The sequence below is a fragment of the Macaca thibetana genome, chromosome 12 (assembly GCF_024542745.1).
Source record: "Macaca thibetana thibetana isolate TM-01 chromosome 12, ASM2454274v1, whole genome shotgun sequence".
NCBI lineage: Eukaryota > Metazoa > Chordata > Mammalia > Primates > Cercopithecidae > Macaca > Macaca thibetana.
In genome coordinates, this window is record NC_065589.1 from 39568575 (window position 1) to 39584154 (window position 15580).

The 15580-nt window shown below is 38.4% G+C and overlaps 2 protein-coding genes across 10 annotated transcripts in view; one reads left to right on the top strand and one right to left on the bottom strand.

The window, feature by feature from the left end:
• Positions 1-15580, top strand: part of SUMO1 (small ubiquitin like modifier 1) — a 1087495-nt gene that overhangs the window by 153466 nt on the left and 918449 nt on the right. The gene's annotated exons all lie outside the window — the stretch shown is intronic.
• Positions 1-15580, bottom strand: part of NBEAL1 (neurobeachin like 1) — a 206357-nt gene that overhangs the window by 126155 nt on the left and 64622 nt on the right. For all 9 annotated transcript variants that reach the window (XM_050750762.1, XM_050750761.1, XM_050750760.1 and 6 more), the window contains 3 exons: positions 10307-10392; positions 4642-4948; positions 3604-3710 (listed from right to left, as the gene is read on the bottom strand). In XM_050750762.1, the coding sequence (XP_050606719.1) occupies positions 3604-3710; positions 4642-4948; positions 10307-10392 (500 nt within the window). The remainder of the gene's footprint in view (positions 1-3603; positions 3711-4641; positions 4949-10306; positions 10393-15580) is intronic.

Below are 15580 nucleotides of genomic sequence, written 5' to 3' on the forward strand. Positions count from 1 at the left end.
TATTAAGTTTCTACTGAGTGCCAAATACCCAATGATGGGAGAGAAGAGATTAAAGTCAGCCTGCTTGCCTTCAAACAGACCACAGTTGAGTATGAAACACAAAACGTTTGTCACCTCACAGACTTGTAAAAGATACTAATATGTATCCATCTAGACCCAGCAGCATCAGAAAATATTATGTAGTGATTTTTTTAAAAGAGTAAAAAAGAAATTATTTCAAGTAGCTATAAAAGCATCAAAGAGATAGATTTAAAAAGCATGAATAAGAAAACATGAAGGGTTTAATAAGGGTCTTTGTAAGAAACGCTTAAGAGGCAGGCCTTGAGTCAGATGTCTTAGAGCCTTGTACAAGTCATGGTATGGATATTTTAAAATCACTAGAATTTTTCATAGTTTGGGAAAACATCTTAAGCAAAGGATTGATATGATAACGTTGATGTATCAAAAAGATAGTTTTGGCTTCAGTGTAGAAGAGGATAAGGGTGAAAACGGGCTGGGCGCGGTGGTTCATGCCTGTAATTCCAGCACTTTGGGAGGCCAAGGCGGGCGGATCACAAGGTCAGGAGATCGAGACCACAGTGAAACCCCGTCTCTACTAAAAATACAAAAAATTAGCCGGGCGCGGCGGCGGGCGCCTGTAGTCCTAGCTACTCAGGAGGCTGAGGCAGGAGAATGGCGTGAACCCAGGAGGCGGAGCTTGCAGTGAGCCGAGATCGCGCCACTGCACTCCAGCCTGGGCAACAGCGTGAGACTCCGTCTCAAAAAAAAAAAAAAAAAAAAAAAAAGTTTTGGCTTCAGTGTAGAAGAGGATAAGGGTGAAAACGGGCTGGGCGCGGTGGTTCATGCCTGTAATTCCAGCACTTTGGGAGGCCAAGGCGGGTGAATCACGGGGTCTGGAGTTCCAGACAAGCCTGGCCAAGGTAGTGAAACCCCGTATCTACTAAAAATATGAAAATTAGCTGGGCGCGGTGGCGGGCACCTATAATCCCAGCTACTTGGGAGGCTGAGGCAGGAGAATTTCTTGAACCTGGGAGGTGGAGGTTCAGTGAACAGAGACTGCGCCTGCACTCTAGCCTGAGCGACAGAGCAAGACTGTCTTAAAAAAAAGAGTGAAAAAGGAGAAAACAACAAAATGTTGCAATAATCTGGCAAAAAAATTAAAGCCTGAAATAAAGCAATGACAGTGGGAATAAAAGGCTGTATTTGAGAAATGTTTGAAAAATGAAATTGTCAACTTTGGTGACATAAGCAGATGTGGGAGATGATAGATCAGGAAAAGTCGAGACTGATTTCCAAGTTTCTCCTTTGAGAAACTGGGTAGATAACGGTGCCTTTGACTTAAATTAAAAATATAGGAAAAGCAAGCTGGGCATGGTGGCTCACGCCTATAATCCCAGCATTTCTAGGGGCTGAGGCAGGCTGATAACCTGAGGTCAGGAGTTCGAGACCAACCTGGTCAACATGGTGAAACCCCTTCTCTACTAAAAATACAAAAATTAGCCAGGCGTGGTGGCGGGCACCTGTAATCCCAGCTATTTGGGGGGCTGAGGCAGGAGAATCGCTTGAACCCAGTAGCCAGAGGTTGCAGTGAGCTGAGATCATACCACCACACTCCAGCCTGAGCAACTTAAGCAGCTGTAGGAATAAGAAAGGGGAGACAAAAGAGTAAGGGATGAACTGTTCCATTTTAGATGTGGCATATTTGAGATTTTTGAGAGACATTCAAGTGGAATTCCTCGACAGAGCTGAACTAACAGGAAGAAATTTGGGTATTACAGATGATATCGAAAGCCACACATCCAAAATGGAGACATCCAAAGGATAAGCAAATTAAGAAAGGTTGGAAAAAAGAGCCTAGAACCAAACAGAGAATGCCAGTATTTTTAGAAAGGGTAATATTCTAGAAAGACTAAAGAGTGGCCACAGTGATACACAGCAAAAAAGATGAATGTAGAAAAGATGAGTGTGTTGACATTTCAGAAACAAATCTTTTTTTAATGTTTCAAGAAGTCTGTTCTCTATATTTCATATTTTGGCATCAAAATTCTGTTTTGCTACAAAATACAATCGTACATTGTGCAAAATTCACTTACAAACATAATAAAGTTTCTACAAGTCTGCATTAACTTCCACAACCTCTGAACAACTGCAGAAAAGGTTGACACTGATAATAGAAAGGTTATCAAGTAGTTAGTTGCTTCAAAATTCTGTCTGTATTAGTGCTATAATATGATTTTGAGCTATCAAAACCATATTTACAAAAGTATCCTATTGATATTATTCAGCTTGATGTGGGATCTTTTTCATTAATAGAAATACATATTTTTACATTAGGAAATATGGGAATTACCAGTTTTCATCTATGAGCAACAATTTTGGAATTAATTATTGTATGGGAGAATCAATATGCTATCAATGTTTCCATTTGCAATGAGTATGTATTACTTTAATTGTAATAAAAATTGTTATTTGACCCTGAAAGGGCACCAAATCATTTATGAATTTTATTTAAATTATGCAAAAATATCACATATTTGGAGAGAAGAATGGAAATAAACACCCAAAATCATCATTTGGGTCATTACATAGTGTAAAAGTTAGGAACAATGGTCATGAAGTCAAAAAGAACTAAACTGAAACTCTCGCTCTGTAACTTCTTGCCTAATTTATAGTCATTATGAAGACAATATATATTTTGTGACCTCAAAAGAAAAGTGTCTGATACACAATTGGCACACAATAAATATTGGTTAAATAAATCATTTAATTAAAAAGCTATGTCTTGGCCAGGCGCGGTGGCTCACGCCTGTAATCCCAGCACTTTGGGATGCTGAGGTGGGTGGATCACGAGGTCAAGAGATGCAGACCATCCTGGCCAACATGGTGAAACCCCATCTCTACTACAGATACAAAAAATTAGCTGGGCATGGTGGTGCGTGCCTGTAATCCCAGCTACTCAGGAGGCTAAGGCAGGAGAATTGCTTGAACCCAGGAGGTGGAGGTTGCAGATTGCACCACTGGTCTCCAGCCTGGCAACAGGGTGAGACTCCATCGCAAAAAAAAAAAAAAGCTATTTCTTATACAAAAACATTATTCAGTGAATGACATACAATTTGAGTTGGAGTAATAGGTTTGCACCAAGCAATCCACATGTTTTATATAATACTCCCTATAATCAGTGGCCTGTATTTATAGGATATGTAACTTGGGGTCTACAAACTGTGGTAGAAGACAGTGTTTCCATGAGAAACAACTGTTTTTCAAAGACTCGTCTTAGTACATTCAGACACAAATAGAAGAGCTCCGAAGCAACTAATTACTTAAAGGGCCTCAAGGATATTTCTGGATGGAATGAAAATAATATACTTCATGAACTGAAATTCTTCCCATACAAAGAAATTCCAGTTTGACTACCTTTAAAGTATTTAGACAATTATGAGTGATTTAATACTAGTTTCAATTCAAGATAAAACTTGGTTATGTAATTAAATGCAAACAGAGATTAAGTATAAAAATTAGTAAAAATATGTTCAAATGTGAATTAAAACAAAAACAAAAAATAGTTTCTTAAAATCAAAGACAACAACAATAATAGAAAAATACCTTGCAGTTCTGTAGCAGTCGTATGAGATGTTCAAAGCAATTGCTGTTAAGAAAAATGGCCTGAAGAACAGGCCTATCTGTACAATCTAACATGGCTGTGATGGTATCTAGGAAAATAAAAAGAAAATCATCCATGTAAAAGTGAAAATTTGGGATCATACAAACATTTACTCTAATCATTTTTCTTTTTAATTTTTAAAACAATTTTGATGTTCAGTATTTTTTAAATGACACTAACACACAAAAACACATAAAAGCATTTTCATGCCTTTAGAAGCTATACACCAAACCATTAATGTTTGTTATGAGTGGGTGGCAGGATATAAAGAATTTTCTTTTTACTATCTGAATTTCCTAGTTTAGTGCTAATTAAAACATTTTATTTCTATAAGGAACTATCAGTTAATAATATTTGTATTTAACAACCTTACATAGGAATACAATAAGAAATCATAATATACTGGTGAAGGAGCTTGCAGAGCAGAGAGACAGAGATAAATAAGCAGAATGACACAAAACAACCAACACAAAGAGAAGGGAAGAGAAACACAAACACACACACACACACACACACACACACACACACAGCCTCTGAGGAAAAAAAGAAACAAAAACAGAGGCCCTCTAGAGAAAGGGCAGATTTTTGAAGTGACCTCTACAGAGATGTTATAGAGGCACATACAAAATTGACTGTATGGGACTCTTTATCATAGGTTACTACAAATGGTGCTTTCTGAAAATTTACTTTTCCTAGAATTTCAAAGTCATAGCTAATTTTCTTTTTAACATTGATGCATTTAGGAGATTACACTGTCAAAACAATATAAAGACTTGACTTTGTTATTGTTAAAGCAAAGAGGGTATAACAAACACATCAATTCTATATAAATTATTTTGAAGTCAAAGTCTAAGCATTCACATGATATCTGAATTAAACAATCAATGCTTTCCATACAACGGCCTTGTATTTCAAGAGAAAGTGGTAGATATGAAAATTAAAAACAGACTCAGAAAAAGTTGTCATTATGTAATACTTACTCAGCATTTTGATCTGTAGAGCAATAAATCGGTTTTCCCACTGTCTGGACCTTCTTTGATTAGGTAAAGCTGAATGATCTGAATTTAGCAATTTAAAATAGTTCTCCAGAATAGTACTGGTTTCCACTTGACGCTGATCAGAATTGCTACTGAGAAGGATATGTACCACTTCTGTAAGGCACTTCAGAGTTAGTTCTGCCTTCCTACCCACTTCTTCAGGATCTCCATCCTCCCAGGAATCACAGTCTGCCAAAACTCGCATAAGAACTTCCATAGTGGCTGGAGAAATTGCTTGTAAAGCATTCCTCTGAAATATTAGAGACAATAAAAATGAAAACTAAACCTAATGAAGAGTTCTGTATGTTTGCAACAATGAGAATTTAATACATCTGCAGGCAACCTTTTCTTTTAATAAATAAACACATAAAAATTTGTAACAGATACTCTAATAGACACTGCTAGTGGTTCATACATATTAAATCTTCCCTTCCTCTCAGAAAACTCACTTTACACTCTCTCTTGTGGCTAAGGGTAGCCATGTGATATAGTTCTGGTTAAGGACATATGGTAGTAGCCTATGAAGAGGGTATCACTTTATAAATAAAAAGGGAAGGACCCTTTGCCCTTGGGCTTTTCACCTTTTCCTGTCTAGAATGTAGACATAATGCTTGCAGCCACTTTTATATCATGAAGAGATAAGTCCAAGATTAAAGTAGCAGGCTACAGAAAGAATAGGAATATTGAAGGACCTCAGTCCTTGATGTTCTTATTGAGTTACTATACCAACCCAGAACTGCCTAAACCTGGATTTCTTAGGCAAAATGAAACAAATAAAAAACAACCTCAAATCGATTAAGTGTCTCTCAGGTTTTCAGGTTGGTTACAGAAAATCCATCACAACTGATTTAAATATATAAGATGACTGGTTTGGTTTTGATTCTACAAACATACTTCTGAAATTCCATACACTAAGTAATTGGTAGCTATATGTCAAGGTGACCAGAAAAACACAGAAATAAACAATATGTATTGCCCTAAATTGTCAAATTATGACATAATGAAACAGAACATAGTTATGCAAAATTACCTGAAATAGCACTTAAGCCATTAGGACTGTTTTCATCAATAATTATCAATATAATATATAATATCAACAACAATATTTACTACTATGGAAGAAACTGCTAATGGCCCGCCCAACATTCAATCTCCTTCACCTTCCTTATTCAGAGAAACTGATGTTTTCCTGGACACATGACCACCCAGAATAAATTCACATTTCCTAGCCTCCCCTGCTGCTAAGAAGGCTAAGGAAGCAAGTTGTATTACATTTTTTATGTGGACATGTTTTCCTTCTCCACAGTCATATGATCAAGTTTGACAAAATAGATCAAAAGACAGGGAGTGTCAGCTTTTCAGTATCTCTTTATTTTGCTTTTTATTTTTTTCAGACAAGGTCTTCCTCTGTCACCCACGTTGAAATATAGTGACATGATCACGGTTCACTGCAGCCTCAACTATCCAGACTCAAGTGATCCTCCTGCCTTGGCCTCCTGAGTAGCTGGGACCACAGGTGTGCACCATCATACCTGACTAATTAAAAACAACAAAACTTTTTTATAGAGACAGGGTCTCCCTGTATTGCCCATGCTCATCTTGAACTCTGGGGCTCAAGAGATCCTGCCACCTCGGCCTCCCAAAGTTCTGGGATTATAGGAGTAATCCACCATGCCCAGCCTCAGTATCTCTTTAAAAGATACTTGACACATGCCGTTTGCATCCTTCTTCTTTACCCCCTCTATCTTAGAGCCCCAAATGTGAACATAATGGCCAGAACTCTAGAAGCTATCTTGCAGCATGAAACAGAATAGTAAGCATGAAAGATTGACATTCAAAAGAAAACTGAGTCCCTGAAGATCCCAGAGGCACCAGATTAACTCTGAATTGTTTATTACTTTGTTTTTAATTAGAAAAGTAACTTAAGCTGTTTTAATTTTATTAACTGCTACATACAGCAAATCATAGATCTAACTGATAAAACTGTTATTTACTTACTTTTTAAAAGTACAAATACTTTAAGTGCTGTACATATATTATGTCATTTAGTCCTTACAAATATCCCACAAATGTTACTATTTCTGTATTATAAATTAATAAACTGAAACATATGTAATTAGTTTATCCAAGGTCACACAACTAGTTAGAGATGGACACTCAAACCTAGGTCAGTCTGGCTCCAAAATCTTTGTTTTCAACATAACACAAAACAGAACAGGTTTCAAATATGCCAATGGGAAGCCCAGATATGATGCTTTGGGAAAGGAAACCAGTAATCAGACTTTGATTTTTCTGATCTTTATGACATCATGACCATTCTTTTTTTTTTTTTTTTGAGATGGAGTCTCGCTCTGCCGCCCAGGCTGGAGTGCAGTGGCCGGATCTCAGCTCACTGCAAGCTCCGCCTCCCGGGTTCACGCCATTCTCCTGCCTCAGCCTCCCGAGTAGCTGGGACTACAGGCGCCTGTCACCTTGCCCGGCTAGTTTTTTTTTGTATTTTTTAGTAGAGACGGGGTTTCACCGTGTTAGCCAGGATGGTCTCGACCTCCTGACCTCGCGATCCGCCCGTCTCAGCCTCCCAAAGTGCTGGGATTACAGGCTTGAGCCACCGCGCCCGGCCTGACATCATGACCATTCTTTAGCCTTTATATATTCAATTCATCGAAACACCCTTGTACTAATGCCATATTCAACAAACAACTTTCCAACTTTGATAGAAATCCCACTATAGTTGTGCCTGGATCACAAGGATTTTTGGTACATAAAATAATAAATTGGACTTCCAGTATCTACTTGATTTTAGTGTTAGGTTTCATTATGGAGGTCTCTCGGGGCTTGACTACCCCTAGGCACTAACAAGAACAAGTCTCTCTGTTTTCAAAAAGAGAAGGGGATCCAATCAATTTCTACATTAGTCATAACAATGCCACTTCCATTTTCATTCCTGTATACTTATTCATTTTTTTCACTGTAGTAGAGAAATGATAGAAATGGGGAGATAATGACCCAAATGAAGGAAATCAGCTAATACTGGAATGTGATTAAGCAAACTTACACTGAAAAACAAGATTCTGGTCACCACCCCTCTCGCTACAAGGAGACTCTTTTCTTCTACTAGGGGGAAGAGGAGAAAGTCAAATAGTCCACCTGGAAACCTAACTAGGGACTCTGGCTAGGTGCCAAAAAATAAAAAGGACAGGACAAATAAAACAAAGAAATGGAAATTTCAGTAGTGCTCTGGAGGCTAACAAGGTACAAGGGTAAAAAGGATAAAAATATTTTTTTTAAAAAGGCCATTGAGCATAAGGGCCATGAAAAAAAGAAAATGATAATACAGAGAGAAAACAAAACAGAGCAAAAACAAGGAGGAAAGGGGAACTGCATCAGTACCAACAGACAGGAAACTCTTTTTTTATGTTTTATTTTTTATTTTTTTGAGACGGAGCACGATCTCGGCTCACTGCAAGCTCTGACTCCCGGGTTCACGCCATTCTCCTGCCTCAGCCTCCCGAGTAGCAGGGACTACAGGCGCCCGCCACCATGCCTGGCTAAATTTTTTTTGTATTTTTAGTAGAGACAGGGTTTCACTGTGTTAGCCAGGATGGTCTCAATCTCCTGAATGTAGACAAGGACTTCCTCCTAAATGCCCAAAATAATAAGGTAATATGCCTAGTATATTATTGGCATAATTTTGTATCTTTAAATAAAATTTACTTAAGTTTTAAAAAATACAGGTTTCTAAGTTTTTAAAATTATAATTTAAATATGTAATTTGGTTCAACAATATTAAGAACATAGTACACTGATGTTAGTAAGAGAATGTTTAATGTGAAAGAAAAAACTGCTGGTTAAAAAAGAGAAGATAAACACTTTTGATCTAAAATAGAGAAAGAAACAGAGGGATAGAGGGAGGGAATTATGGAGATCTATAAACTTGGATGGAAAAAAAACATATCTTAATTTCTACTAATCTCTAACTAAAATTGAGTATTTCCTTCAAATTTAAATGTAAGCAACAAAAGCACAGTAGTAGAAATAATACTTGTGATTTTGTTGGTTAGGCACAGTTCACTCACACCTGTGATCCCAGCACTTTGGGAGTCTGAAGTGGGCAGGTTGCTTGAGCTAGGAATTGCTCAACCTGGGCAACATGGCAAAAGAGTATCTTTACAAAAATACAAAAATTAGCTGGGTGTGGTGGCATGTGCCTGTAGTCCCAGCTCCTTAGGAGGCTGAAGTGGGAGAACTGACTGAGCCAGGAGGTCAAGGCTACAGTGAGCCATGACAGAGCCACTGCACTCCACTCTGGGCAGCAGAAAAAAACCCTGTCTCAAAACAACAACAACAAACAAAACAAAACAAACTTGTGATTTTGTCATCAGTAAAAATTATATGCATTTTCATTTATTACAGCTGTTACAGTCTCTCAAAATATCATTTATGCTAATTTCTTCTTGGAAGTTACATTAGTTTCTAGACTTGCTGTTATAGCTTTTTAAATTTAATGTATTATAAAGAAGCACATATTGCTATGTCACAGATTTGTTTTATTAATATTTTAGTAACTGCATTTCAGTATAATTGGTTTCCTTTATTTGAGGCATTTAAAACATTCTGACAAAGGGCTTTATCAGATTGCCAAAGGGATATGTGGTATAAAAAGTATAACAAGTGTTAGGAACCTCTGATCTAAACTGTGTGGTTTAAGAAAACACACGTATAAGAACATACTTTCTGAACTATAATCCTTTTGTCAACTAGAATTTATATTCAAAGTTTATGACAGTGGTTGGGCATGGGGGACTCACGCCTGTAATTCCAGCACTTGGCGAGGCTGAGGTGGGCAGATCACCTGAGCCCAGCACTTCAAGACCAGCCTGGGCAATATGGAAAAATCTCGTGTTTGCTAAAAATACAAAAATTAATTGGGAATGGTGGTGTGTGCCTGTAGTCCCAGCTACTTGGGAGGCTGAAGTGGGAGGATCGCTTGAACCTGGGAGGCAGAGGTTGCATTGAGCCAATAATTGCACCTCTGCACTCCAGCCTGGGAAACACAGTGAGACCCCATTTCAAAAAACAAAAACAGAAAAGTTTATGACAGCACTTAGATGCTTACCTTAAAAAAAAAAAAAAAAAAAAAAAAACTAGAAATTCTTTTCTGTAAATTTTAAAACACTACTTGGATTTGTTGAAAAAAAAATATAAACTTACAAAAATACATTCAGTATTATAGGTACACAGGAGAGTGAATAAATTGGTGTCTTTAGAAACCAAACTACGAGACTTTGATTTCATCAAGTGGACTGATGAGGCTGACTTCCTCTATCATCTGAAATAAAAACTAGTGCTTGAAAGCTAACGTAAATAAGAACTTACAATACCAAAAATTGTTAAATTTGTTTATTTATTCAGTAATTTTATTGTCAGTGCTAAATATTACTTAGGTTTTTTGGAAAATAAAAGACACAGATTAGTTACAATATATAAGTTCAATATTTGTATGGTGAATGAAATTATAAAAAGACAAAGAACATACTAAACAATCCATGGAAAGCTTTTTGCACTGTTAATTATAATTGTATATATTAAATTTCAACATTTTCCTTACCTGCCCACCGGCTACAATGGCTCCAAAAAGATGCAATAAGCAACATTTAAGACTTTCCTTGAGATGTTCACTTTCCTGAAAACATTCTGTAAATATAACACACCCATAAATAAATAAATAAATAAATAAGATTTGTCTTTCACAATATGATTTATCTCTAGGAAATGTCTGATGCAAATGCGAAGAACTATTTGTGAAAAGGCTAATCTGTGTTAAAAGCCAAGGTTGATACGCATTTTGGCTTAGGAAAAGAAAAGAGAAGCCATCTACCAGATAGCATTTTAGGTATTCACGTCGTCTCACTGAGTTCTCATAATTCTCCATATAAGGATGATATTTGGCCCCCATTTATATATGAGAAAAAGGAAGGTCAGAAGTTAGTATCTTGCCTGAAGTCACATGACCACTAACTGACAGGGCTAGAAACTAACTCAAACCTGGCATAAAATTAGACGTCTCTCTCTTTTTTTTCCCTTTGAGATGGAGTCTCACTGTATTGCCCAGGCTGGAGTGCAGTGGTGCGATCTCAGCACACTGCGATCTCCGCCTCCCAGGTTCAAGCAATTCTCCTGCCTCAGCCTCTGGAGTAGCTGGGATTACAGGTGCCTGCCACCACGCCCAGCTAATTTTTGTATTTTTAGTAGAAACGGTGTTTCGTCATGTTGGCCAGGCTGATCTCGGACTCCTGACCTCAGGTGATCTTCCCGCCTTAGCCTCCCAAAGTGCTGGGGTTACAGGAGTGAGCCACCGCGCCCAGCCTAGACGTCTCTTTACTAAGACTATCAGACCTCTCATTGGTAAAAATTGACCATAACTAGTCCACTACAGAATGAAAGAGTTGGACAAAAAGATTTCCTGAGTCCACTCCAGGGCTAATGTTCTAAAATTCTGGTACCAATAGCAAGATTTCTTTTAAAAGTATAAATTATTTTATTGTTTGTTTGTTTGTTTTTAAAAAAAACAGGCTATACATGCATACAACAAAGAAAAAGCAGCATAAAGACCTGACAAGGGGCCGGGCGCAGTGGCTCACGCCTGTAATCCTAGCACTTTGCGAGGCCAAGGCAGGCAGATCACGAGGTCAGGAGAGCGAGACCATCCTGACCAACATGGAGAAATCCCGTCTCTACTAAAAATACAAAAAAATTAGCCGGGTGTGGTGGCACATGCCTGTAATCCCAGCTACTCAGGAGGCTGAGGCAGGAGAATTACTTGAACCTGGGAGGCAGAGGTTTCAGTGAGCTGAGATCATGCCATTGCACTCCAGCCTGAGCAACAAGAGTGAAACTCTGTCTCAAAAAACAAAACAAAACAAAACAAAAACAAACAAACCTGACAAGGAAATGTAAGTTTCCCTTTAATCTATTCCTCAACCCACGACACTACCACTGCCTTGCACACCTGTAATCCCACCACTCTGGGAGGCCGAGGCGGGTGGATCACCTGAGGTCAGGAGTTCAAGACCAGCCTGGCCAACAGGGTGAAACCCCATCTCTACTAAAATTGCAAAAATTAGCCAGGTGTGGTGGCGGGCACCTGTAATCCCAGCTACTCAGGAGGCTGAGGCAGGAGAATCTCTTGAACCCAGGAGGCAGAGGTTGCAGTGAGCTAAGATTGTGCCACTGTACTCCAGCCTGGCAACACTTCACCTCAAAAAAAAAAAAAAAAAAAAAAAAAAGTACATAGTACATAAATATACTCCTGCATCAACTTTTTTTGCTTTTTAACTTAATATATTCTGGATATTACTACATCTTTCTACTTTTTTTTTTTTTTTTTTTTTTTTTTTTTTTTGAGATAGGGTCTTACTTTATTGCCCAGGCTAAAGGGCAATCACAGCTCACTGCATCCTTGGCTGCCTGGGCTCATGTGATTCTTCCATCTCAGCCTCCCAGGTAGCTGGGACTACAGGCACACACTACCATGACCATCTAATTTTTTGTATTTTTGTGTAGAGACAGGGTTTTGCAATGTTGTCCAGGCTGGTCTCAAACTCCTGGGCTCAGGTGATCTGCCCACCTCAGCCTCCCAAAGTGCTGGGAGTACAAGGGTAAGCCACTGCGTCCAGCCTGGACATTATTACATCTTAACAGATACATCTGCCTCATTCATTTTTTGTAATGACTAGAGGCATACACCGCTACAATGTGTTACCTTCACTTAACCAGTTCTCTCTTGATAAACCGCCATGCTTTTCCCCTTTCTTTTGATGCTGTTATGAACACCCTTTTGCATATGTCATTACACACTGGGACAAGACTATAACAATAAAATTACTTCCAATAACAAATGTTACCAAAAAGAAACAGCTTTGAGGTAACCTGGATAGAAACTTATAATTAAAAAATTAAGAAGTTCCAGCTATATGGGAATAACTGGTACTACACATGGCTTTCAGCTATAAACAACTAGAAAACTGGAGAAAATCAGTTCCAGAAACTGGGTCACAGAACTGTGATACACACAAGAAGGAAAACAAAGTAAGCACAAGGATCACACAGATTCCTGTTTGGAGACACTTTCCGAACTACTACATGGAAAGGGGGAACCTTAAAAGAACACAGTCATTTGTTGAGTTGAGGAGACAGAAATCAAAGTTCAGAGAGGCCTAGGCAACTGGAATTTGTAAAGCAGAGTACTGGAGTGGAGGAAGCTATACAGAGAAAGTGCTCCAGAAATATGCACAGGGCTCACTTTGTGTCTCAGTGTCTATCCTCACACAATAGTGTGATATCCCACAAGATCGGCAAAAAACTACAAAGAAACTGTAAGCTGAGTAATTCTCTGATTTTACACAGAGCTAGAAGATGACAGAGTTCCATTCATCCACAGTGGATACACAGAAAGATAATACATAAAAAGGACATAAAAACATATACCATTGCAAATTCTCATCATAAGATTGCTGGGTGGCTATATTAGTATATGACAAAGTAGGCAAGAAATATAATCAAGGCAAGGAATGTTATTCATGATGAAAAGTGGAACTCAATAAATTTAAATAAGAAAATACAGCTCAATGAGTTTAAGTTTATTGAAGTCATAAACAGTATTTTCTCTTGCCATAATGGAAATATATTAGAAAGTAATGAAAAAAAGATCTGGAGACCCTTTTCATGAAAATGGCATTAAAAGAAAGGTGGTCCCTGCCCCTCCCAAAGCCAAAGCCAAAGCCAAGGTTATGAAGGCCAAGAAGGCAGGGCTAAAAGGCATCCACCCCACCCCCCACACACATACAATCTGCACATCACCACCTTTTGGTAGCCCAAAACACCATGGTTCCAAAGGCAGCCCAAACAGCCTCAGAGGAACACTCGGAGAAGATACAAACTTGACTACTATGCCAGCACCAAAATCCCTTTAAGCCACTAAGTCAACCATGAAAAAGATGACAGCAAAACACTTGTGTTCACTGTAGATATCAAGGCCAACAACTGATCAGACAGGCCATGAAGAAGCTCTATGACAATGATGTGGCCAAGGTCTACACCCTGATCAGGCCTGCTGGAGAGAAGGCATATGTTAGACTGCCTCTGGAGTATGAGGCTTTTGATATTGCCTACACAACCGGGATCATCTAAACTGAATCCATCAGGTTAATTCCAAATATACACTTTTTTTACCATAAAGAAAAAAAGGGCTGGGGGTGGAGGCTCATGTCTGTAATCCTAGCACTTTGGGAGGCTGAGGTGAGTGGATCACTTGAGGCCAGGAACTGGAGACCAGCCTGGCCAACATGGTGAAACCCCATATTTACTAAAAATACAAAAATCAGCTGGGTGTGATGGCGGGCACCTGTAATCCCAGCTACTCGAGAGGCTGAGACATAAGAATCGCTTGAACCCAGGAGGCGGAGTCTGCAGTGAGCCAAGATCGTGCCACTGTACCACTCCAGCCTGGGTGACAGTGTAAGAACCCATGTCAAAAAATAAAAATAAAAAAAGAAAGAAAGAAAGAAAGAAAGAAAAAAGGATCTGGAAACTCCCCAAAATTTAATCTTTTTTTTTTTTTTTTTTTTTGACTTGCAGATTGCAGTGGCCGGATCTCAGCTCACTGCAAGCTCCGCCTCCCGGGTTCACGCCATTCTCCTGCCTCAGCCTCCCGAGTAGCTGGGACTACAGGCGCCCGCCACCTCGCCCGGCTAGTTTTTTTTCATTTTTAGTAGAGACGGGGTTTCACCATGTTAGCCAGGATGGTCTCGATTTCCTGACCTTGTGATCCGCCCGTCTCAGCCTCCCAAAGTTCTGGGATTACAGGCTTGAGCCACCGCGCCCGGCCAATTTAATCTTTTTTAATTGACAAATACAAATTGCATACATTTATGATGAACAACATGGTATTTTGAAATATGTATACATTGTGGCTAAATCAAACTAATTAACATATACATTACCTCACATAACTTTTTTTGTGGTAACCTCTCTTAGCTACTCTTAGTCATTTTCAAGTATACAATGCATTGTTACTAACTACATTCACAACGTTACATAGTAGCTCTCTTGAATTTATTCTTCCTAACTGAAATTTTGTATCCTTTGACCAACATTTCCCGAATTTGAAAATATTTTAAACCAAATGAAGAAAAAATTGTTTTAATTAAATAAAATTAAAACAAACATATCAAAATCTGTGGGGCACAACTAAAGCAATGATTCATGTTCATTCTAGAAAAAAGGTCTAAATAAAGATCTAAAGATTGAACTTTCACCCTAAGAAGGTAGAAAAAGAAGAGCAATTAAGAGGGAGTTAATATTAAAGATAATAGAAAAAATAATGAAAAAGGAAACGAAAAAACAATAGAGGAAAATCAATGAAATCAAAAGCTAGTTCACTGGCAAGATCAATATAATATTTTAAGAGACAGGGTCTCACTATGTTGCCCAGGCTGGAATGCAGTGGCTATTCATAGGCACAATCATAGTGCACTACAGCCCCAAACCCCTGGGCTAAGGTGATCCTCCTGCCTCAGTCTCCTAAGTAGCCAGGACTATGGGCATGTGCCAGGATCAATATAATTTAAAAACCTCTAGCTAGACCAATCAAGAAAAAAGAAGACAGAAAAATGTAAATTATCAATGTCAGGAATGAAAGAGGAGACATCAATCTAGATTCCATAGATTTAGGAAGGATACATGAAGAAATACTATGAACAACTTTATGCCAATAAATTCAATAATACAGATGAAAAATACAAATTCCTTGGAAGACATTAATTACAAAAACTAACACAAGAAGAAACAGAAAATCTGAGTAGCCCTTTATGTAGTAAATAAA